The sequence below is a fragment of the Erinaceus europaeus genome, chromosome 9 (assembly GCF_950295315.1).
Source record: "Erinaceus europaeus chromosome 9, mEriEur2.1, whole genome shotgun sequence".
Taxonomy (NCBI): domain Eukaryota; kingdom Metazoa; phylum Chordata; class Mammalia; order Eulipotyphla; family Erinaceidae; genus Erinaceus; species Erinaceus europaeus.
The window spans coordinates 119,916,828-119,940,227 of record NC_080170.1 but is presented as its reverse complement, the minus strand read 5'-3'; the positions used below and the strand labels follow the sequence as shown (position 1 = coordinate 119,940,227).

Genomic DNA, 23,400 nt, shown 5'->3' with positions numbered 1-23,400 from the left:
AGAGGGGGAGAGAAAGATAGATACCTGCAGACCTGCTTCACCACTTGTGAAGCGACTCTCCTGAAGGTGGGGAGCCAGGGTCCTTACGCTGGTCTGTGTGTTTCACACCATGTGCACTTAACCCACTGTGCTACCTCCTGGCCCCCTCAAGAGACTTTCATATTCTCATAATCATGTGTCTCTCCAGACAGGGTCTGAAGGGCTGGTGGAACTGACTGAGGATGCTTTCTTCCCTGAGGATGTCTCTCAGAGTACTGGGCTGCGGTGTGTCAAGTCCGGTGTGTATATATGGGCCTGCCAAGCTCGCTGTGTGACAAGGACTTCAAAGTGAACATCCGACAGAGGACAACAATCGCGGTGAAGCTGAGAAGGACGTGAACGACCCACTGTCCTCAGCTCAGGTTCTGACACCAGCCACTGAAGGAAGGGTGCAGAAATGGAAGAGGAAGAGGAAGGAGAAAGGAAAAAATAAAGGAAGAAGGAAGAGAGGAAGAGGAAGAGTGCTTGGGAATGACAATCCTCGTAACAGTCCGGGGAGGTGTTCTTAGTCTCACCTGATCTAAGGAAGCCCAGGTGTTCACTTCTTTAATTTTTTTGTTGCTGGGGCTCAGTGCTGGAAGTATGAATTCATCCTCCTGGCAGCCATCTTTTCCCTTTTCTATTTTTTTTAAATATTTATTTTATTTATTTATTCCCTTTTGTTGCCCTTGTTGTTTTATTGTTGTAGTTATTATTGTTGTTGTCGTTGTTGGACAGGACAGAGAGAAATGGAGAGAGGGAGGGGAAGACAGAGAGGAGGAGAGAAAGAGAGACACCTGCAGACCTGCTTCACCGCCTGTGAAGCGACTCCCCTGCAGGTGGGGAGCCGGGGTTCTAACCGGGATCCTTATGCCGGTCCTTGTGCTTTGCGCCACCTGCGCTTAACCCGCTGCGCTACAGCCCGACTCCCTCCCTTTTCTATTTTATTAGATAAGACAGAAAGAAATTGAGGGGGGAGGGGAGAGATAGAGAAGGAGAAAGATAGACCTGCTTCACCTTGTCCCTTAATTTTTGTTGTTTTGAGAGAGAGAGAGAGAGACTGAGACTGACCAGAGTAGCTCTGCGGTATATGCGGTGCTGGGAATTGAAGCTGGGGCCTCGGGTTTGCAAATCACATACTTTACCACTGCACCTTGCCCCACACCTGTAAGCCCAGGCTCTTGTCCTGCATAAAGGGAACATTTCCTTTTATACCTCCTTGTTTTGATGCAGAAGCCAACTGGCTGCCTCAGAGGTGACAATGAATAATCACAGGTGACACCGAGCTGTCGCACAGAGTTGTCACAGCATCCTGGAAGGGAAGATCTGAAATAACTCCTATTTTACAGACAAGACTCAGAAGCTGGGGAGTAGGGCGGTAGTGCAGCGGGTTAAGCGCAGGTGGTGCAAAGCACAAGGGCCAGCGTAAGGATCCCGGTTCGAGCCCCTGGCTCCCCACCTGCAGGGGAGTCGCTTCATAGGTGGTGAAGCAGGTCTGCAGGTGTCTGTCTTTCTCTCCTCTCTCTCTGTCTTCCCCTCCTCTCTCCCTTTCTCTGTCCTACCCAACAACAACATCAGTAACAACAACTACTACAACATTAAAAATTAAAAATAAAAAAAAATAATAACAATAAAACAAGGGCAACAAAAGGGAATAAATAAATAAATAAGACTCAGAAGCCTGCCAAGCAACACCCACATCTGTCTCAGATGTGAGGTTTTTTTTTTAAAGATTTTCCTTCCTTTTTTTACAATTAACTTTTTATTTTCTATCAGTGATTGAATATTGATTCACAAAATTATAAGAAAATAGGGATATAATTCCATAATGTTCCCACCACCACGGTTCCGTGCCCCGCTTCCCTCCACTGGAAACTGCAGTAGTTCTAAGGTCGCAGACATGGGTTGACTATTATTTCTTTCTATATTTGCCCATTTTTTTCCTATGGTCCTGCCTTCCCCTCTTTCCTAAGTCATACCTATGCTTATTGCTACTTCCGAGAGTCCTTCCTTTTTTTCCTCTTCTCTCTCTGGGCCTTACTGGAGTTGAGTTCAGAGCCTCCCTGGTCATCTCCCCTAACATTTCTCCCCCTCTGGGAGTATGGACCCAAATCCTGCTACCTCCCTGGCAGCTGGGATCCAATTGGAAGGGTCCAGAACACACTTTCCCAGCCTCTGCACCTGCTTGGTTCTTCCCAGCAGACAAAATGCCCATTCTGCACTTGCAGAGAGAAGTCCAGGAAGCCAGACATTGCTTCTGAGTTACTGGAAGCCACCAGCAACTCTTGTCTAAAAGAGGAACACCCTCGAGACAAACACTCCCATTCCCATGGCAAAGAAGCCATAGATGTAACAGCAGAAAATAAACAGCAGCTCCACCCAAAGATCCCTATCCTCATCTGCTCTATTCCTACCTTTTGGCTCCAGTTTACGAAACACTTGGCACCTTTCAGTCATCAAACTGCAGGTGCTACTACGATGCCATCCTGACTTCCGTGGGCAGACGACCTCAACAGAGTGTCCTGGAATCCCACCTCTCCAGAGTCCTGCCCCACTAGGGAGAGACAGACAGGCTGGGGGTGTGACTGGGGGAGTGACTGGCTTGGGTACTTGGCAAAGCAGCCTACTATCCAAGTGAACTATGTAGCCAGCCCGGACATTTTATTCTGCAGAGCTTTTTATCTACTTTTTTTTTTTTTTTTTTTTAAATGAGAGAGACAGAGAAAGACCAGTGTACTGCTCAGCTCTGGTTTATAGTGGTGCTGGGGATTGAACCTGGGACCTCAGAACCTCAGGCATGAAAGTCTCGTGCATAACCATTATGCTGTTTCCCCAGCCCCTGCAGACTTTTTAGAGCAAGGTAATTGACAGCTAACAGAATATTTCTAGCTTCCAACGAGAGTGCAGAGAATTTCTAGCTCGTCTGTGTAAGATCTGGTATCCCTTTAAAATGGGGCTGAATGCATGCCTTGCATATATGTGGGTCATGATTGGACATTGCCAGGAAAAAAAGAAAAAGAAAAAAGGGAGGATTGGAAGGGAGGGAGGGGACTGGAACTGTTTTTGTTGTCTTCTTTATGGGCTAGACGGTTGGGCCAGGCAAACTGCCTACCTTCCGAGAAGCCAGCCAGTCAGACGAGAATGTTCTTTTCTTTCTTGCTTGTTTATTTTTTAATTTTATTTTTAGGTAGAGAAAGAGGTAAGAAAGTTAAAAGAGCCCATAGCATTGAAGAGTCCTTCAATGTGCTGGGGGCCGGGCTTGAACCAGTTTTGTGCACGTTGCAAACCTATGAGCTGTTTGACCGGCCTGAGAATGTTGTTTGGAAGGACGGATGGACATGGACTTGTCCCTATTTTAATTTAGGACCCCAGTACCTGTGACTTCATTCTCCACCCTGGGGGCGAGGAGAGGTCTGGCTTTTTCCCCACCCTGGGGGTACAGCTGGGTTTCAACCTATATCTGTATTCCCTGAAGTATGATGATTTGATCCCAGGTAAATGGGCTATTTCCTTAAATTTGGGGGGTGAACACCTATGTTCAGGTGTGTCTTTCTTCTTCCCTTTCCCCTTCTGCCCCTCCTCCCCTCTCTCCATCACGTCCTTTGCCCTGAATATCCAGGAGTGGGGATAATCTTTTTATGACACCTTGGAACAGTTCATTGAGATTGGCACTTGAGCGTTGATAACATTTTCATCTTATCTACAGTCCATATTCCAGTTTGGTCTGTTTTCCCAAGAACTTAAGGAGGTACATTCTGGTGCCAGGAGAGGACCCAGCGAGTGGAGGGCCCGTCTTAGCAGGCGCGAAACACTGGGGAGCACCGGGGGAATTTCACGGGTGATGGAGCAGTGCGGTAATGCCTTTCCCCTCCCCTCCTCTCTCTCTCTCTCTCTCTCTCAATATATGGGTCAGGGAGCCACTCTGCCTATGGCCAGTGCCCCCAGAGCCATGTTAAAAGGCAGGAGGAAGGTGAAGGGGGCAGGGGAGGACGAGGTGAGCCACTATGGACCTTCCTGTTTCCTGTGCTGCCTTTCCCAGCACTGCTGGTTTTTATCATTTCATCCCTATGTTTTCTCCACCCCGTCTTGAGCGTTCACTATGGAAAACAGCTTTGCCCTTGCAATGTATCTCCCCCCCCTTTTTAAAAATAAGATTATCAGATAACAGGGGTGCAATTCCACACTGTTCCCACCACCAGAGCTCAGTGTCCCCACTCCCTCCACTGGAAACTGCATTAGTTCTCCCAAGGCCACAGATAGGGGCTGACTTTATATCTATAACTGCCTATTTACATATCTATTTTTTTCCCTATGGTTCTAACTTTACTTCCTTTCTAAGTCACACCTACACCAATGACTGCTTCCTTGTGTCCTTCCTTCTCCTTCCTTCTCAGCTAAGAGAAACAGTGCCTGACTTCCTCTGGTGTTTTCCAGGTGCTCGAGCCATTAACTGAGCCTGATTCCCACCACATTGAAGGAAGCTTCAGTGCTGTTCCCTCTCTCTCTCAGCCTCTCTGTCTTTATGTAAAAAAAATAAATAAATAAACAAAAGGGTGGGGGTTTCAGTGCATACATTACCATGTGCAAAGACTGGGTTCAAGACCCCACCCACCTGCAGGGGGGAAGCTTCATGAGAAGTGAAGCAGGGCTGCAGGTGTCTCTCTTTCTCTTCCTTTCTATCTCCCTGCCCTCAGCTCTCAATATCTCTCTGTTCTATCAAATATAAGGGGAAAAGAGAGAGAGAGAGAGAGGGAGAGGGAGAGAAAATGGCTGTCAGAAGCAGTGGATCTGTCATGCAGGTGTCATGCCTTAGCAATAACCACGGTGGCAATAAAATAATAAAAAGTCAAGCACATGTGACACAAGGCATAAGGATCCCGGTTCAAGCCCCTGGCTCCCCACCTGCAGAGGAATCGCTTCACAAGTGGTGAAGCAGGTCTGCAGGTGTCTATCTTTCTCTCCCTGTCTCTGTCTTCCCCTCCTCTCTCCATTTCTCTCTGTCCTATCCAACAATGATGACATCAATAACAACTACAACAATAAAACAACAAAGGTGACAAAAGGGAATAAATAAATAAATAAAATAATAAAAATAAAAAAGGAAACATGCAGTGTTCACATGACAATGAGACTGACTGCTGTGCTGGTCTGACTAGGCAGGCCTGGGGTTGTGTTTGTAAAATAAAAAGTGGAGGGAGTGGGGTTGGGGAGGGCACACACCAGCCCCCTTCCCACCATGTATGGGGGAGTCACCGAGCTTCTGGTGGTTCTGAGTCCTAAGGTCAGCGAGTGTCCTGGCTATTCAGCCTTTGGACTTCGGTTGCTGTTTGCACCTGGCACCAAGGTGTGTCATCACCTGCAGCCCAGCTGTGGAGTGAGGTGGCAGGCTGCCAAGGAGGGAGGGAAGGACCAACGGAGGGAGTGAGGGAGGGAGGCAGGGCAGCCCAGGTCCCTACTGAGATACTGGTCTGAGGATACTCTCCCTGATACTCCCCATATTCGCTTGTCTGTCTCTGCTGTTTCCAGAGACCACAGCTTCTACCCAGCAGCAAGCCGCTTTGCTTTCGGCTTCAGGATGTCACCACAGGGTGGCTGACACCTTCTGGGCTAATGATGGCCACCCCACAGCCCCAGGCCTGTCGCTGCACACCTTGGCTTTCTGGGGTGTGGGGGGCTGGGCAGTGTCCCCACTTGTAAACTGTGGACATGAATCAGTTTCCAGTCCCATCCCTGGGGATCATACCGGTGGCATTTCTCTCTTTAGAGAGCATGGGTCTGGGGCTTGGAAAGTAGCTCAGTGGGTAGAGCGTATGGCTTGCCAGGCACAAGGGCTCTTGGTCTGAGTCCTGGCAGCACACAGGAACATCATAAACGACACCAGGGGAACATCATGGGTGGCGGAGTGGGGCTCGAGGCCTCTCACCTGGTCTCTTTTTTTCCATCCTACCCCACTCCCCTCTATAATGTGACAAAAAATGACCACTCATGCTTGCGTCTGTTTTCTGGTACTTCCTTCAAAAACCAAGAGAAAACCCCAGTTCCACCCATTATGACAAAACTGTTAAGGCTGGCTACCATGGTGTCACCTACGCCATGTGATAACATGCCTGTATCTCCCAGGGGTGCTGTGACCCTGAGACCAGGACTGAATCAGGACAAGAACAGGGAGCTGGGTAGTAGCACACCTGACAGGGTGCTTACAGTATAGTGCCAAGGACCTGGGTTCAAGCTCCCAGCTCCCACCTGCTTCAAGAGGAAGCTCCAAGAGCAGTGAAGCAGGCCTGCAGGTGTCTCTGTCTTTCTTCCTCTCTAGCCCCTCTCCCCCCTCTCAGTTTCTCCCTGTCCTATCAAATAAACAAATACAAAAAATAACGATAGAAAAAAGCAACAAGTGAGAAAGGATCTTACTGGTCTGTTTCCCAGGAGTAAAGATTTCCCTGACACTAAGGGAAAGACCAGGACAACAACCTCCTGGGTGACAGCAGTCTGGCTGTCCTTGGCCACCAAGTCCAGGGCACCACCCTCTGATGTCCAATTGCCCAGCTGAGACCCACCTCAGGAACTGAACGGTGAATGTCAGATTCCCTTGGGGGAGAGCCGGAGTGTCCCACTGGAGAAGACTTTTGAAATTCACCGAGTTCACTCTGATGTTCTCGGGGGGTGGCACCATTCCAAAAGCTGTTAAAGAAATAAAAATAAAAGGAAAATTCTTATAATATCTCTGATCCAGAAAATGGGATCCCAACAATGGGATCTCGGAAGGGGTATCTTGGGCAAAGGGGAAATATTAAGAAGGGACAATATCCTGGATCTGGGAGGCAGGAGAAAGGTGTGAGGGGGTAGGGGGGCTGGGCTGGGTATTAGTTGTATTTCTAGAACAATAAGCTCCTGAGTTCCTGACACGTGGTCTGGAGAAGCAGAAATTAACATTCACTCCTGATGTCAGATCTCAGGCTGTGACAGAGGCTGTGGAAAGGGAGCCTAGAAGCCTCTTAGGAGCTGCCTTGGGCTGGGGGAGGCTGGAGGACAGGCAAGTCAGAAAGCAATTACAGAAGCCAGACCCTCCACCTTCTGCACCCCACAATGACCTTGGGTCCATACTCCCAGAGGGATAAAGAATAGGAAAGCTATCAGGGGAGGGAAGGGGATACTGAGTTCTGGTGGTGGGAATTGTGTGGATTTATACTCCTTTTATCTTATGGTTTTTGTCAGTGTTTCCTTTTTATAAATAAAGATGAATATATACGGCATCAGACTGCTGGGTGTGAACTTGGATGCAGGGGCTAGAATTTATTTGCAAACTTTTCAACAGCAAACGTGGAACACACAAACACACTAGAGAGAAGATTCTAATAAGCCATCTACCCTGACCCACTTCCAACTGCCAGCCAGGAATCTGGGGGGGGGGTTCCCGAGCTGTGGGGATGCTGGAGTTTTCTTGCTGGTGACCCCTCAATTACCAGCTAACAGAGAAGGAGGGGTCATGTACTTGGCTGGAGAGGGGTCTGGTGGAGTAGAAGGAAAGGCCACACTGTGGAAGGGATAGCACTCAGATCTTGGGGTGCACTCAGATCTTGGGGAGCAGAGGTCTGAACAGGAAGTCAGGGGAGGAGGAGGAAGAGGGAGAGGAGGACAATGTGGTGTGGGCATTTTTAGAAGATGGAGGGTGGGGTGGAGGGCTGTCTGGGGGGGAGGCGTGTGGGAGCCAATGGGGAGCTAGGGGGCCTCCCTCAACTCCGGGACTCTGGGGAGGTCGGGGGTGTCTTGTGACAGCAAGAGAGTGTGCTTGGGGTCTCTCGGGAGAACTAGTTCGCTGGAACCCAACGGCGAGGTGCTGCAAAAAGATGGGGGCTCCCGGAGAGGCCCCCAGCCCTCGAGGGGATGGCAGTGCCCAGGTGCTGGAATCTTTCGCCCCCGGGCCCGGGCACCCCGAGCACCTCCGAGGGGAAAGGGTCGCCCCTGGGGTCAACCATCTGCACACGCCGGGCTGCCGGCCACCCCCCCAGGTGCGCCCCGAGACTCCGCCGCCCCGCCCAGGGGGCTCTCACCTGACACCAGGAGACAGCACCCCAGCCAGGTCTCGAGGATCCGCGCCATGACCGCGCCCCGGGGTGCGGGGTCTCGCGGGGGACCCGGGTAGCTGCCGGGAACACGCCCCCGACCCCGCGCCGCGCCGGGAGCGCAGCCTCGCTCCGCCCGGTGTCACTTCCCGAAAGTGGTGAGCAGGCGGGTGGGCGGGGCGATCCCCGGGGAAGGGGTCCCCGCCCCGAGAAGCTCCGCCCACACAGAAAACCCCGCCCACACAGAGCCCCGCCCCCCAGGAAGATCCCGCCGCAAAGGCCCCGCCCACAGATAGGCCCCGCCCCACCCAGGCCCCACCTCCAGGGAGGCCGGCTCCTGAGTCAGGTGCGCTCCGCAGCTTTCCCATCAGAGCTCCGCCCCGGGTCTCCCTGCACCCCAGTGCGCCCTGTGCTGGGTCAATATGCATTTACCTGGGCCCCTCATCTAGACCCTGCCCCTGGATCCGCCTGCACCCCACTGCGCACCCCGCGTCCCACAACCTTACCCCCACACCGCGTCATCCTGCACCGCGTTCCCCACCCCGTGAGCCTCGCCTGCACCCCCTTTCCCCATGCGCCCCGCCCCTGACCCTGCCCAGGACCTTCCTGCACCACCACCTGGAACCCTCTCAGGGTCTGTCTGAAGCCCAGACTGCACCCCCGACCCCCACCCTCGCTGCGCCCCGCGTCCCTGGCCAGCCTGCACCCCCTTTTCTTTGGCTTGAATGTTTGCACCCCTGTGCACCCCATTTGAGGGACGAGGATGGTGGAGTCTTGACGGCGGGGGGGGGGGTTTAGAGGAGTCTTTGCTCTTCCCACTGCCCATGTGGCACCCGTCCCCCCCGTAACAGATGGCCAAACTGTACCCACAGTGAGGCGATTGGGGGATCCCCCTCCGCCCCCCAATACTCAAGGCTCACTTTGAAAGGAACCCTCACACGAAACAATCTGAACGCCAACGCAGGGTGGCAGCTCAATCAGGAGGTGGTGGCATTGTTTTCTGGACCTCCCCCTGCAGCCCACCCACCCCCCACACCTTCTCGCCAGAGGACGGCAAGTCCTTGACACACACCCCCCAAATAATTTATTTTGTATTTTGCCTCCAGGGTTGTTTCTGGGGCTCGGGTGCCTGTACCGTGAATCCTGGGCTCCAACGAACTGGGATCCTTGCACTTCATACTATGTGTGTTTAATCGGGTGCGCTCTTGCCTCACCCCCAGATAAACTGATTTTAAAGCACTCCACGAACTATGCAGTTTAACTGCCCCCCCCCCCCCATTAGCCACACAAAACTACTTGGCAGCAGCTGGGCTTTCCTTCCTCTTTTGTGGCGGTGGTGAGGGTGGGAAGCCTGGAGCAGGACAAGTACTGGACAGGGAAGCAGGGGGGCTGATGCTGATGAGCACAGCACCGTGTGGCCACTGGGCCCCCAGACCATCCAGACTGCTTGGTGCAACCCCCAAAGGACAGCAGCTTCACAAATCCTGGGCATTGGGGCCTGCTACACACAACCAGACATGCAAAATGACAAGTCATCACCGAGTCTGTATTAAAAAGTGTGTTCATATTATTTCTTCTCCGTCTCACCGACTATTATACAAAAATTTAAAAAGGAGAGGAGGAGACAGAGATGGCTGTAAGGGAGTTATTGCAAAGGTGACTCGAGAAATTTCCCTGATAACAGACACACTGGACATATTCAGGTCGCAGAATGGGTTCCTGTCACCAGCCTCTCCTCTGAGTTCCTTTCCAGCAGCTGCAAGTTCCAAGTCCTTGAACAAGGGCTCCTGTGGTGCCTGTTCCCCTCTTCTGGATATACAAAGAGGAAAGATCTGAAAATCCTCCTCTGGAGATGAGCAATGTGAAAGGTCGTTTTGGCATTCACCACCCCCCTACCCTCGTCCCCCACCCCAGCAGGTCTCTTGGGGTTGTTATCCTTCCTTCTTTCCTTCACTAGGGAAAGTGGGAAAGAGAGGAGAGAGAAGCGGATGGTATATGCAATGCTGGGTATGAAGGATGGGGCCTCAACACTTATACGTTCAACGCTCTAGCCACTGTACCACCTCCTGGGGCACTGTTTTTCTTTTTCACTCTCTCTTTTTGTCACTGCAGGGGTTTCACCACTCTGGGTTGGCTTTTTCAGACAGTTAGTTAGATGGCACTGAAGCTCCCCCCTGGTGTGGTGGGACTGGACTAGATGGACCAGAACCTGGGGTGCACACAGGGTAAAGCAGGTGTCTGACACAGTGAGCTACTGTGCTGGCTCCATTCCTGTCTGTTTTTCTGTGATTTCTCTGAACATCACAACATCTTGGGGATGACCTAGAATGACCCTTTTTTTTGTTTCACAAAGGCAGAAACTGTGGCTCAGCGGGGGCTAAGTAAATTCCTTGGGACCATGAGGACGTGGAACAGCAGCAAGGTCACACGTGAGCCCTGGCCCTTGACCCAGTGTATACAGGAAATGCTAGAACTTTCCTTTTTCTTCCTCCTGTCACAATTCACGGCAACCATAGCCACCCACAGGGCGTTTGGAGTGAGCACACCTGCCCTACCTCAAGTAGTCGAACTGGATCCCCAAGACGTTTAGTGGATTATTGCTTCCTGCGATGGGGAAGCATTTCTGCATGCCTTTCTTTCTTCTTTCCCTTTCCTTTCCTTCCTGCCATCTAAAAAAACGGCACTGAGGTTATGTCTGGGACTTTGTTTTCTCTCAGACTATTTGAGGGTTGGAGGAGAACCCCGTAATAAGCACAATGTGCCCAAGGTGACATGTGGGAGGTACCCAGGATTGACTGGCCCTTTCAGTTTGTCCCTGTCTCCAGTTTGTCTGTCTGCCTTCTTGCTCTCTTTTTTTTTGAGGGGTGGGCAGTGAACCCCACTGAGGGACCTCCTTTGCACTCCCTATTCTCATCTGGCCCTGCTTTTCATTCTTTCTCAGAAATTTCTTGGACCAGCCCTTGGGGACCACCAGTGAGCGACCTTGATGGCCCTGTCGAGGGCCCTGACACCCTAGAATGTTCCTTCTAGAACATTCTCAGACCGCAAAGGGCACAGGGAGAGAAAGCCCTGAATTAATCCGGCAGTCCAGGTGGGTGACCCGTTTCTAGCGTCATCTGGCTAAGTAGCCATCGCCCACGTCGACCTCTGACTCGCAAGAGTCGGTCTCCTCAGAAGGGACGCCTTCCGCCCACTGGTCCACCTCGGAGAGGCCGGCAGAGGGTGGCGCTGGCCCTCCCTGGAAAGCCACTGGCAGGTCCAGGTCCTCGGGCTCCTCCAGGTCCACCATTTCTTCTGGCAGAGTCAGCACTGGAGGCACATCGTCGGGGTCCTCGTCCAGGATTCGTACACACACAGACTTCAAGTCCACATTGAAGGTCCTTCTGTCCTCTGGCTCCTCAGGAGCGCTGTCTTCCCCAGGCAAGGAGTACTGTGGGGGCTCCCGTCTGCCTTCATAAGCCCCACTTCTCTCTTGATAAACCCCACTGTCTGGGCATTCCAACGGGGCTACCAGGGGCTCAAGTTCAGCCTCGGGCTCCGACTCATCCACTTCCTCCAAGACCAGTTGGGTGGGGTCCTCCAAGGTGGCCGAGGACATCGAGGCTGGGTCCAGAGGCCTACCCACCAGGCCGTGCATGGTGTAGCCACCCCCGTTAGACCTGGGGATGTTTTCCTGGTCGTTGTCACTCTCCTCTTCGGAATTATAGTCCTTCTTCTTCTTCCTGGGGACCAGAATGACCTCCACGGCATCCATGGCTTCCAGTGGCGGCAGCTCCAGAAAGGTGCAGGTCGGCAAGTGTTTAAAGTACTTGAAAAAAAAAAACAAAGAGAGAGACATTCTGACTAGCTTGTTCCCCCTTAACCCTCAGGGCTTCCTCTGTTTGAAGCATGTGGCCTTCAGTGGGGCAGGATCCCTGGATCCTGTCTCTATTTATTTGTTTTGAAAATTTAGCTAACTTTTGACCTCTTTCTTTTTAAAAATAAATTTATTTGGGAGTCGGGCGGTAGCACAGCGGGTTAAGCACACATGGTGCAAAGCGCAAGGACCGGGAAGGATCCCGGTTGGAACCCCTGGCTCCCCACCTGCGGGGGTGTCGCTTCGCAAGCGGTGAAGCAGGTCTGCAGGTGTCTCTCTTTCTCTCCCCTTCTCTGTCTTCCCCTCCTCTTTCCTATCCAACGACGATGACATCAACAGCAATAATAACTACAACAACAATAAAAACAACAAGGGCAACAAAAAGGAAATAAATAAATCTTTAAAAAATAAATAAATTTATTTATTTATTCATGAGAAAGATAGGAGAGAGAAAGAACCAGGCATCACTCTGGTACATGTGCTGACAGGGACTGAATTCAGGACCTCATGGTTGAGAGTCCAATGCTCTTATCTACTGGGCCACTTCCCAGATCACAACTTTTGACTTTCCTTCTTTCTTTCTTTCTTTCTTTCTTTCTTTCTTTCTTTCTTTCTTTCTTTCTTTCTTTCTTTCTGTTTATTTTATTGCAACCAGAGTTATTGATGGGGCTCAGTGCTGGCACTATGAATTCACTGCTCCTGGTGGCCATTTTTCCCATTTTATTGGATAGGACAGAGAGAAATTGAGAGAGGAAGGATATAAGAAGGAGAGAAACACACACACACACAGGAAGAGAGAGAGAGAGAGAGAGAGAGAGGCCTGTGGACTTGCTTCACTACTCATGAAGCATGCTTCCTGCAGGTGGTGAGTGGAGGCTTGAACCGGGTCCTTGTGTTTGGTAACATGTGTGCTTATCTGAGCACGCCACGGCCTCCCCTCTTCATTATTATTATTAATTTTTTCTTTGGCACCTGGGAACATAGTGTGGCCTTGCTGAGTGGCCTCCAGGCCCGACTGACTCTTTCCTTAAAAAAAAAAAAAAACAACCAAAAAAAATAATGTTCCCTACTTCTTTTCTTCATTCTGATGAAGACAGACAGAGAGAGGGAAAAACACCCGACACACTGCTTCATTGCTCATGAAGTTTCTCCCATGTGTGTGGGGACCAGGGGCTTGAACCTGGGTCCTCACTCATGGCAATGTGTGCTTTCCAAGTACACCACTGCCCAGCCTCCTTTCTGTTTATTGAGTCACAGCAGCTCTTTATATAACAAGTAATGTTTATGAATTGCTTTTAAAAAATTCTTTTATTTTAATGAGAAATACAGAAAGGAAGACAGAGAGAAACTCCAAAGCCCTGCTCAGCTCTGGCTGAGCCCTGCTGGGAATTGAACCTGGGAGTTTGGAGCCTCAGGCACAAAAGTCTTTTGCAGAACCATTATGCTGTCTTCCCAGCCCTTTCATCTGTGAATTACTTGCATCACATCTATTTCCCTCCTCATCCTGAGGCTTATTATTTTACTTTCTTTTAGGACATTTGATGAAAGAATATTTTAAGTTGAATTAGACTTTTTTAAAGGTTTGATTGATGGATCATAACTAGGGCTTTACCACTCTGGGGGGACTTTTCCAGGCAGAGACAGAGACAGAGACAGAGACAGAGACAGAGAGAGAGAGAGAGAGAGAGAGAGAGGCAGGCCATGACACTGATGAAGCTCTCCCCAGTGTGGTAGCATGCCTTGGTGTTACGCCTGGGTTGCACACACGGAAAAGCAGTGCCCTCCCAGGTGAATTATCTCACCCATCTTATTTTTATCTTCTTATGTGGCCTGGGTTACGAACTCAGGACCCTGGGTATGTGTGGCACCTCCACTGAGTGGCCCAATTTTTTCATTCTTTTTCTTACGCTAAAAAGGTAATGGGTAGGTTGACAAAATAGTTTACTTGGATAGTTGACCTGCTTTGCCATCCATAGCACCCAGGTTTGAACCTGGTCCCTAAAGCATTGGAGGAAGCTTTGGTGCTGTGGTCTTTTTCTTCCCTACTTATTTATCTGTCTGTCTGTCTGTCTATCAATCTATCTATCTATCTATCTATCTATCTAAAAATGTCCAGAGTGGTGAGGTATCATTAATTTTAATGATAATTTTAATTTTAAATATTAAAAGGGTGGGGAGATAGAGAGAGAAAGAGGGAGGCAGTGAGAGAGTGAGAGGACAGACATCTCAGCACTGCTCCGCCATCCATGGAGCTCTCCCTGTGCCACTGGTGCTGCTCCCATGTGGCGCCAGGGCTCACATCAAGGGCCTTGTGCTCTCCTGGGTGGGGCTTCTCCTGGCCTGCAAAATTTAACTCTACAGTAAAAAATGTCATCAGTCTTTCTGGATTTTATTTATTTATCTTTGTGTGTGTGTCCAGTAAAATCTTCTTTAACCCAAAGCCATGTGGAAGCTCTTACTTTGCCTAACAGCTTGGCCTTTCCTGTTACGGTCTCTCTATTCCCCATACACGTCAGAAGACTCAAAGGGGTTTTAGGAAGATCTACCATCAGTACACAGACTGGCTGAGGGTGAGAGAAATGGAAGGAGCGGGAAGAATGTGCTTTGGAAAACACAGAGGAAGAAAAAAACCAAAACAACACAACACAAAACAAAGCCCTCAAAGACAAGCAAAGTAGCTGGTTTCAATAATAATTCGAGGGAGGAATGGGAACAGGTTTTTTTGTTTGTTTTTTTTTTGGGGGGGACATTTTTTATATTCATGATAAATGGACAAAAAGAGTAAACCTGATCACGCAGTGGCCCAGAGTGTGGGGGAAACGTGTGTGAGTGTCAGGAAGATACTGGCATTACAAGTTAGACTGCCTCTTGTGTTACTCACAATGGCCACAGAAAAAAGGAAGAAACAAGAAAGCGAAACCTAAATGGAGGCCAGCCGGTGCAGCACCTGGCTGAGCGCGCATATCACAGAGCACAAGGGCCCAGGTTTGAGCCCCCGGGCCCCACCTGCAGGGGGAAAGCTCTGTGAGTGGTGAAGCAGGGCTGCAGGTGTCTCTCTGGCTCTCTAGCTCCCCCTTCCCTCTCAATTTCGAGCCGTAGCCAATAAGTAAAGATAATGAAAAATTTAAGGGATCAAGGCTGTGCTCCTAACAATGGAATGCTATGCCATCATTATAAATTTGTGACAGTGATTTTTTTTTTAAAATTTTTTTATCAGAGCACTGTTCATCCCTGGCTTATACTGAACCTGGGACTTTGGAGTCTCAAGCTTGAGAGTCTCTTTGCATAACTATTATGCTATCTGCCCTCGCCCACAAAGATGAGGCAACGTACAAATAAAAATATCTAAGGAACCAGGTAGTAGTGCACCTGGTTGAGCATATGTTACAATGTGCAAGGACCCAAGTTCAAGGCCCTGGCACCTACCTGCAGCGGGAAGCTTCATGACTGATAAAGTAGGGCTGCAGGTCTCTCTCTCTCTCTGTGTCTCCCTATTCCCTCTCAATTTCTCTCCCATCTCTATCCAAAATAAGTAAATAAATTTTACAAAAAAAGAAATCTTAACAGCATATGTTTAAAGGGAGGGGAAGGGACCTAAGGAGGTAGGACGCCCTGGCATTTTTCAGAAAATGGACTTTTCTTCTGTGAAGATATTTTAGCAGATAGGAGAAAACACTATGATGAAAATTAAAAAAAATAAAAGATGGAAAAAAAATCCAAGCAAAATTACATACCAAAACGTGGGGGTAATCAGTTTTTAAGCATATATAACCAGTCCGTCTCAGAACCATGGTTACAATGACAGCCACCAGCATGAACAGACCAATTATTCCTCCTGCTTTGTCAGATTCCAGTGACTCTGTGGATGAAAAATCAGATGACTTTATTTCAAAAATCAATCTGATAACTGAGGGACAGGTGGGAAGCAATGGACAGGAGGGGTCTGGGTGGGGGAAGTTACCACTAAGCGAGTGAAAGTTGGGGAAAAGTCTAGCATCACATTCCAAAGACAGGAGCACGATCATAGCTCATACTTCTTCCAAAGTGGTGAATGGCAGATTCAGTTTCTTGTCTTTTCTTTAAATACTTTTCTTTACTTATTATTGACTAGAGACATAGAGAAATTGAGAGGGAGGAGGAGTTAGAGAGGGAGAGAGACACCTGCAGCCCTGCTTCACCACTTGTGGAGCTTTCCCCTGCAGGTGGGAACCAGGGGCTTGAACCTGAGTCCTTGGGCTTAATCCGGTGTGATACCACCTAGATCCTCAGATTTTATTTCTATCAGTTAACTTTTCATGGCTGGGGGAGTAGCTCAATGAGTAGAGCACTGGATTTCCAGCCTTGAGGTTTCTGCTTCAAATCCTGCCACTGCACGCACCAGACAGGTGCTCTGGTGTTCTCACTCTCTGTAAATGAATATTTAGCTTTAAAAGTCAACTTCGTGTTGGTTGATGATTGTCCTTGTGATGGCACTGTCCACTGAGGCAGCCGTTTTAGCCACTTGTGACTGTTCATATGTGAAGGATCCAAAGTAGAAAAAGAACCAGGGGAAAAGACCTCAAATGCTTTTTAAAAAAAATTTTATTTGGGAGTCGGGCTGTAGTGCAGTGGGTTAAGCGCAGGTGGCGCAAAGCACAAGGACCAGCATAAGGATCCCGGTTCGAACCCCGGCTCCCCACCTGCAGGAGAGTCGCTTCACAGGCGGTGAAGCAGGTCTGCAGGTGTCTATCTTTCTCTCCTCCGCTCTGTCTTCCCCTCCTCTCTCCATTTCTCTCTGTCCTATCCAACAACAATGACAACAACAACAATAACTACAACAATAAAACAACAAGGGCAACAAAAGGGAATAAATAAATAAAATAAAATATTTAAAAAAAAATTTTATTTATAAAAAGGAAACAGTGACTAAACCGTAGGCTAAGAGGGGTACAGCCACACACTTCCCACCCCCAGAACTCCGCAGCCCATCCCCTCCCCTGACAGCTTTCCTAGTCTTTATCCCTCTGGGAGTATGGACCCAAGGTCATTGTGGGGATGCAGAAGGTGGAAGGTCTGGCTCCTGTAGTTGCTTCCCCGCTGAACACGGGTGTTGACTGGTGGATCCACACTCCCAGTCTGCCTCTCTCTCCCTAGTGGGGAAGGGCTCTGGGGAAGCAGAGCTCCAAGGCACATTGGTGGGGCCGTCTGTCCAGGGAAGAAGACCTCAAATACTTAGTAGCCACATGTGAACGGCAGACATATGGGGCCTGGGGAGACAGCTCAGTGGTTCTGCAAAAGGCTTTCTTGCCTGTGGCTCTGAGGTCCCAGGTTCGATCCCCAGCACCACCATCAGCCAGAGCTGAGCAGGGATCTGGTCTGTTTCTCTGTCTCTGTCTCCCTCTCCCTCTCCCTCCTGCTCTCTGTATATCTCTCACAAAGAGGAGGAGCAGCAGGAGGAAGGGAAACTTGCTTGAAAAACACCTGGGTCATTCTGCGGCTGAACTCTGGCTGCGCCCAGACTCCAATCTGGGCTCAGAAGAATTTGCTTTGACCCTCTCTGAGCTTCTCCTTAGTTTTTTTTTTTTTTTTTGCCTTGAGGGTTATTGCTGGGGCTCAGTGCCAGCACTGCGAACCCACTGCTCCTGGAGGCCATTTCCCCCCCATTTTTGTTGCCCTTGTTATTACTGTTATTGTTACCGATGTCATTGTTGTTGGATAGGACGGAGAGAAATGGAGAGAGGAGGGGAAGGCAGAGGGAGAGAGAAAGAGAGACACCTGCAGACCTGCTTCACCGCCTGTGAAGTGACGCCCCTGCAGGTGGGGACCCGGGGGCTCAAACCGGGATCCTTCCGCCGGTCTTTGTGCTTCACCACGTGCGCTTGACCTGTGTCACCGCCTGACCCCTGCTTCCCCTTAGTTTTGCAACATTTCTACTGGGAACATCCAATCACATGGTAGATGGGAAAGAGCTGTGGAGCAGGAGATAGCGCACCCAGTAGAGCTCACGCTCCCAGTTTGAGCCCCCGGCTCCCCACCTGCAGGAAGGTCACTTCACAAGGGGTGAAGCAGGTCTGCTGGTGTCTATCTTTATCTCCCCCTCTGTCTTCCTCTCCTCTCTCAACTTCTGTGAAATATACAGTAGAGTATTACTCGGCTGCTAAAAATGATCAAGTTATCTCTTCTGCCTAATCTTGGACAGAACTCAAAAGCACTGTGTTAAATGTGATAAGCCAAAGAGAGAAGGGCGGATACCAGATGATCTCACTTACAGGTGGAACTTAAGAACAAGGACAGAAGGTGGGGTGTGGGGGGTAGAGAGCATAAAGAGACTCTCAGGCCTGAGGCTACAAAGAAATAAGGGCAGAAAGGTATTTGGGTAGTGAAGGAGGCCTGGACATTCTCATTCTCTCTCTCTCTCTCTCTCTCCCTCCTAATGATGAAAGAATGGAGACTGCTTCAATGTGTGCACAATCATCTCACTCCACGTTGAGACCACATAAGTTGCCCGTGTGCCGTTGCATGACCTTTTCTTCACAAGGGAAACAATGGAAACCCAGGGGAGAAGTTGAGTCACTGCAGAAAACGTCAGCCTCCACGCACCTCTTCCCTCCGCCTTCCTGAGGGGGACTGAGCCGCAGCCAGCTGTCCCTTGGGTGATTACTAATTTGAAGTTTCATGGGCTTGACACTGCGACTTACACCTGCTTGTTTGCTTGCTTGTTTGTTTTTTGCTTCTGCAAGTCCATGTGTATCAGTTTTCTCCATTTCACATAAGAGTGAAACCATCTGGCAGCTGCCTTTCCTCTCTTTACTTATTTCACTAAGAATAAGCACCTCTGATTCCAAATATTTTTGTCCCAAAAGACACAGTTTTATTTGTTCTTTATCGCAGAGCAGGATTCCATGGAGTCTGTATCCCATGACTTCTTCAGCCAGTCATCTGTGGATGGGCGTTGAGGCTGCTTCCGCACTTTGGCGACTGTGAACGACGCAGCTGTGAACACAGGGCTGCCTGTGTCCCTTGGAATCAGTGTTTGAGTGAGCACTGGATAGATGCCTCAGAGCGGGATTGCTGAGTCACAGGGTGATTGCATTTGTGTTTGTTTAAGGACAGTTCAGACACTCTTCCCAAGGGGCTGCACCAGTTTGCATTGCCACCAGCAGTGGAGCAGAGCTCCTTTGTGATACTGCGATTTATTTACTTAAATACATTTCATTCATTTTAGTATTTATTTATTTATTTTACCAGAGCACTATTCAGCTCTGGCCTACAGTGGTGTGGGGGACTGAACCTGGGACTTTTTTTTTTTAAATTATTTGTATTTATTTATTGGATAGGGATGGTTAGAAATTAAGGGAGAAAGGGGAGGTAGAGAGGATGAGAGACAGAGAGACACTTAACAGCCCTGCTTCACTGTTGCTTGCGGTGGCGGCGGGACGCAGAGAAAGGAGGTTTGGAGCACAAAGGGAACACAATCCTTTATTTGCGCTGGCACCTCAGAGTTGGGTGAGAGAGCAGCAGTTTGGGCCATGTGGAGGCAGCAAAAATGGCCGCCTCGCACAGCAACCTTCCCTGCGTCTAATCACCGAAGTGAAAGGCGGGCAAGAGAGCGAGGGGCGGAAGAAGAAGGGCTTTTATGGGAATAGCTCTCGGGAGAATGGGAAGGGGGAGGAGTAGCCATAGCACTCCAGGGTGGGATAATAACTCTTTTGGGAATGGGAAGGGGGAGGAGTAACCAAAGGGGAACTGACAATGCCCTGAGGGCACAACATGGCAGGACAGGCGCTGGGAGACTGTCCCAACTCTTGTGGGAACTAGCAGTAGCCAGAGGGGACAACATGGCAGATCTGACTGCATCTGCACAATTTACCAGCACTTCACCACTTGCAAAGCTTCCCCCTTGCAGGTGGGGACCTGGGGCTCGAACCTGAGTCCTTGTGCACTGTAACATGTGTGTTCAACTCAGTGTGCCACCACCTGGTCCCTGAACCTGGGACTTTTGGAGCCTCAGGCAAATTAAGAGTCTCTTTGCATAACCATCATGCTATCTATCTACCCCTATTTATTTTAATGAAATACAGAGAGAAAGAGACCAGAGCACTGCTTGGCTCTGGTTTATGGTGAGGAAACACTCACGAAAGACATGTCTCTGATATCTGATTACTGTAAAAAATGGCGACTAATCCCTAGCACTGCAAAAACGGTATCATCTGTTTTCCATCTACACCATGCCTCGGCCTCGCATGAGCTTAATGTGCGGCTTGGCGATACGAGAATCCGGCATGAAGCCCAGCCAGTCTATCTTGGCGTTACTCTCGATCGCACTCTGTCATTTCACGGACATCTCATAAAAACTGCAGCAAAGGTGGGCGCGAGGAATCACATCATTGCAAGACTGGCCAGCTCCTCATGGGGCGCAAGCGCTTCCACACTACGATCATCCTCTCTGGCATTATGCTATTCCACTGCAGAATACTGTGCCCCAGTATGGTTCCGTAGCCCCCATGTCCACTTGGTCGATTCCAAATTATATTCCTCCATGAGGATCATTTCTGGAACCATCCGTTCCACCCCGGTTCCATGGCTGTCAGTTCTGAGCAACATCGCCCCACCAGATATTCGTCGGGATGCGGCATCATCTAAGTTCATTTCCCACGTCTACGCTCGACCGGACCTGCCAATATACGCGGGTATCTTCGCCCACCCTGTCCAACGCTTGACGTCTCGTCACCCAATCTGGTCCCCTACGCCTACACTGAACTTCTCTGTTCCAGACTCTTGGAAACAGAGTTGGCAGTCAGCTGAGGTCAAGAACAAACACCTCATCACAGACCCCTGCAAGCGCCAACCCGGCTTTGACCTAGCACGTTATGATCGGGCCCTCCTCAATCGCTATCGAACAGGCCATGGCCGGTGTGCCGCTATGTTCCATCGCTGGGGAGCCAGAGACGACCCGAACTGCCCCTGCGGCTCCAGACAGACTATGACCCACATAGTCAACGACTGCCACCTCTCCAGATTCAAAGGAGGTCTCGAAACTTTACATCAGGCTCAACCTAACACTGTTGACTGGCTATGGAAGAAGGGCAAACGCTAGAAGAAGAAGCATGGTGGTGCTAAGGATTGAACCTGGGACTTCAGAGCCTCAGGCATGAAAGTCTTTGTGCATAGCCATTATGCTATCTCCCCAGTCCTACTCTGTGATTTATATTGAGAAAAATATACCAGGTTCTTGCTCCCCCAAGCCCATCAAACCACAAGTGGTAAGATTCAGAAAAAGTGTGTTTTTTTTGTTTTGTTTCTTTTTTCTGGTCTAGGGAGAGGCCCTCCTCCCCTGCTTCATGTCAGTGAGGCCAGTTTTGGAAAGCCCCTTCATGCCTGGGCTGCTGGTCCGAGAAACCAAACAAGTAATTTGAGAGCTGACACTTCTGGGGCCCAATTCCACCCCCACCTTGTGGGGGAGAGGAGGAGGACAGAGGGTGAATCATCTCCGACGGCCAAGGACCCCTGTGGTCCCTTGCGCAATGGAGCCTCCAATTGAAACCCTACGAAGTGGGGTTTGGACAGTTTCTGAGTTGGGGAGCTGAAGAGGGAGGGAGGGGTGTGACATGCCATCATCTGGGGTGCCTGAGTTGTCTGCTTTTATAATAAGCCAGGGAGGGGCTGGGCAGTAGCATACCCAGTTGAGTGTACATGTTACCATGAGCAACGACCTGGGTTCAAGCCCTAGCTTCCCACCTGCAGTGGGGAAGCTTCATGAGCAGTGAAGCAGGGCAGCAGGTGTCTCTTTTCCTCTCTGCCTCTCTATATCCCCCTCCCCTCTCAATTTCCCTCTGTCCTAGCAGATAAAATAGAAACAAACAGGGATCGGGCAGTAGTGCAGCGGGTTAAGCGCACATGGTGCAAAGTGCAAGGACCGGCAGAAGGATCCTGGTTCGAGTCTCCCTGGCTCCCCACCTGCAGGGGAGTCGCTTCACAAGCGGTGAAGCAGGTCTGCAGGTGTCTGTCTTTCTCTCCCCCTCTCTGTCTTCCCCTCCTCTCTCCATTTCTTTCTGTCCTATCCAACAATGATGACAACAATAATAATAACTACAGTAATAAAACAAGGGCAACAAAAGGGAAAATAAATAAAAATAAATAATAAAAAACCAGAAACAGACAAAGGACAAACACAGCCCAAGAAATTTATAATAAGCCAGGGATCTACTAAGAACACAGTGGGCCCCAGATTTGAGTCCCCCTAGCGGAAATCTTACCCAAAGGAAGAGGGGTGTATGGGGCTCTCGGATGTGCAGTTCATGACATTTTGCGATTGGCATTTGAAGTGGTGGTGGGGAAAGCGTGTCAGAACTGAGAGAGACCACAGGTCACCCTGGGCCAGCTTGAGAACTGCTTGCTGTGGAAAAAATAACTCATGCCTTGGAGGTGGGGGGGCAGAAGGATTCTGGGGGTACAGGGAAAACATTACAAGCTCTATCCCAGGAAGGAAGGAAGGAAAGAAGGAAGGAAGGAAGGAAGGAAGGAAGGAAGGAAGGGAATGGAAGGAGAGAAGATACGTGCAGACCTCCTAAGAGGCCTCAAGCACGGGAAGGCCTCATTCTACTAGCTGAGCTGCTTCCAGACTTCTGAGATTCTTTTATCTCTTTTTTTTTTTTTTTCCTGCTGTGGTTTTTTGTGTTTGCGTGATACCACCATCCCTGGAAGACTTTTGTTTAAAAAGTCTTAAAAAAATTTTTTTTAATTTATTTTTTTATTGAATAGAGACTGACAGAAATCAAGAGAGAAGGAGATGATAGGGAGAGAGACAGAGAGATACCTGCGACACTGCTTCACCACTCGCACAGTTTTACCTCTGCAGGCAGGAATCAGGGGCTTGAACTTGGGTCCTTGCACATTGTAACATAGGCGTTCAACCAGCTGTGCCACCCCTTGGACTCCGTTCCCATGTCTTTTCAATGAGACAGAGAGGGAGAGAGTATCTCCATAGCCCCACTCCACCACTCATGGAGTTTCTATGCGGTGGCTAGAGTCTTGAACCCAGGGCATTTTGTATGGGAAAATGTGAGCTCTACTGGGTAAATTACATTCTACCTCCTGACATTCGTCTCTCTGCAGACTGGGGTTTTTGTTGTCTGTTATTTTCTCTTCTTTTCTTTCTTCCTTTTTCTTTCTTTCTTTCTTTTTTTTTTGTCTCCACGGCTTCATTGCTGTAGGCTGACTCTTCTTCCCCAGATAGAGAGAGGTGAGGTGTGTGTGTGGGGTGGGGTGGGGGGAAATACCACAGCACTAGGCTTCAACCAATGCAGTGCGCTGCCCGGGTGGGCTATTTTGCTGGCCTTTGTCACAGTTCTTCCCACAGAGTCAAAGCAAAACCAGAATTTTCAAAGTCTCTCCTACCTGATTGGTTTCCAGGTGGAAGGAAGGCACATCTGATGACTGGTTTCACATCTGGGTCACGGTGCTTAAAATAAACCGACACACAGTAAT

General features: G+C 49.6%; 2 protein-coding genes across 9 annotated transcripts in view; both read right to left on the bottom strand.

Annotated features, from left to right (window-relative positions):
- IL10RB (interleukin 10 receptor subunit beta) overlaps nucleotides 1-8,248 on the bottom strand; it is an 85,793-nt gene extending 77,545 nt beyond the window's left edge. For 2 of the 3 annotated variants that reach the window (XR_009551701.1, XM_007519736.3), the window contains exons 1-2: nucleotides 8,067-8,247; nucleotides 6,573-6,696 (exon numbers count right to left, since the gene is read on the bottom strand). Coding sequence is in view for 2 of the 3 variants with exons in the window: in XM_007519736.3 (XP_007519798.1) it covers nucleotides 6,573-6,696; nucleotides 8,067-8,115 (173 nt within the window). In the remaining variant the exon portion in view is untranslated. Of the gene's footprint in view, nucleotides 1-6,572; nucleotides 6,697-8,066 lie in introns of all 3 variants that reach the window. The other variant, XM_060198654.1, reaches the window with a different exon arrangement.
- Nucleotides 8,249-9,607: 1,359 nt separating this feature from the next.
- IFNAR2 (interferon alpha and beta receptor subunit 2) overlaps nucleotides 9,608-23,400 on the bottom strand; it is a 48,086-nt gene continuing 34,293 nt past the window's right edge. For all 6 annotated transcript variants that reach the window (XM_060198647.1, XM_060198648.1, XM_060198649.1 and 3 more), the window contains 3 exons: nucleotides 23,311-23,400; nucleotides 15,669-15,793; nucleotides 9,608-11,886 (listed from right to left, as the gene is read on the bottom strand). The exon at nucleotides 23,311-23,400 is cut by the window's right edge and continues 73 nt beyond it. In XM_060198647.1, coding sequence (XP_060054630.1) covers nucleotides 11,191-11,886; nucleotides 15,669-15,793; nucleotides 23,311-23,400 — 911 coding nt within the window. In that variant the 3' untranslated portion in view covers nucleotides 9,608-11,190. The remainder of the gene's footprint in view (nucleotides 11,887-15,668; nucleotides 15,794-23,310) is intronic.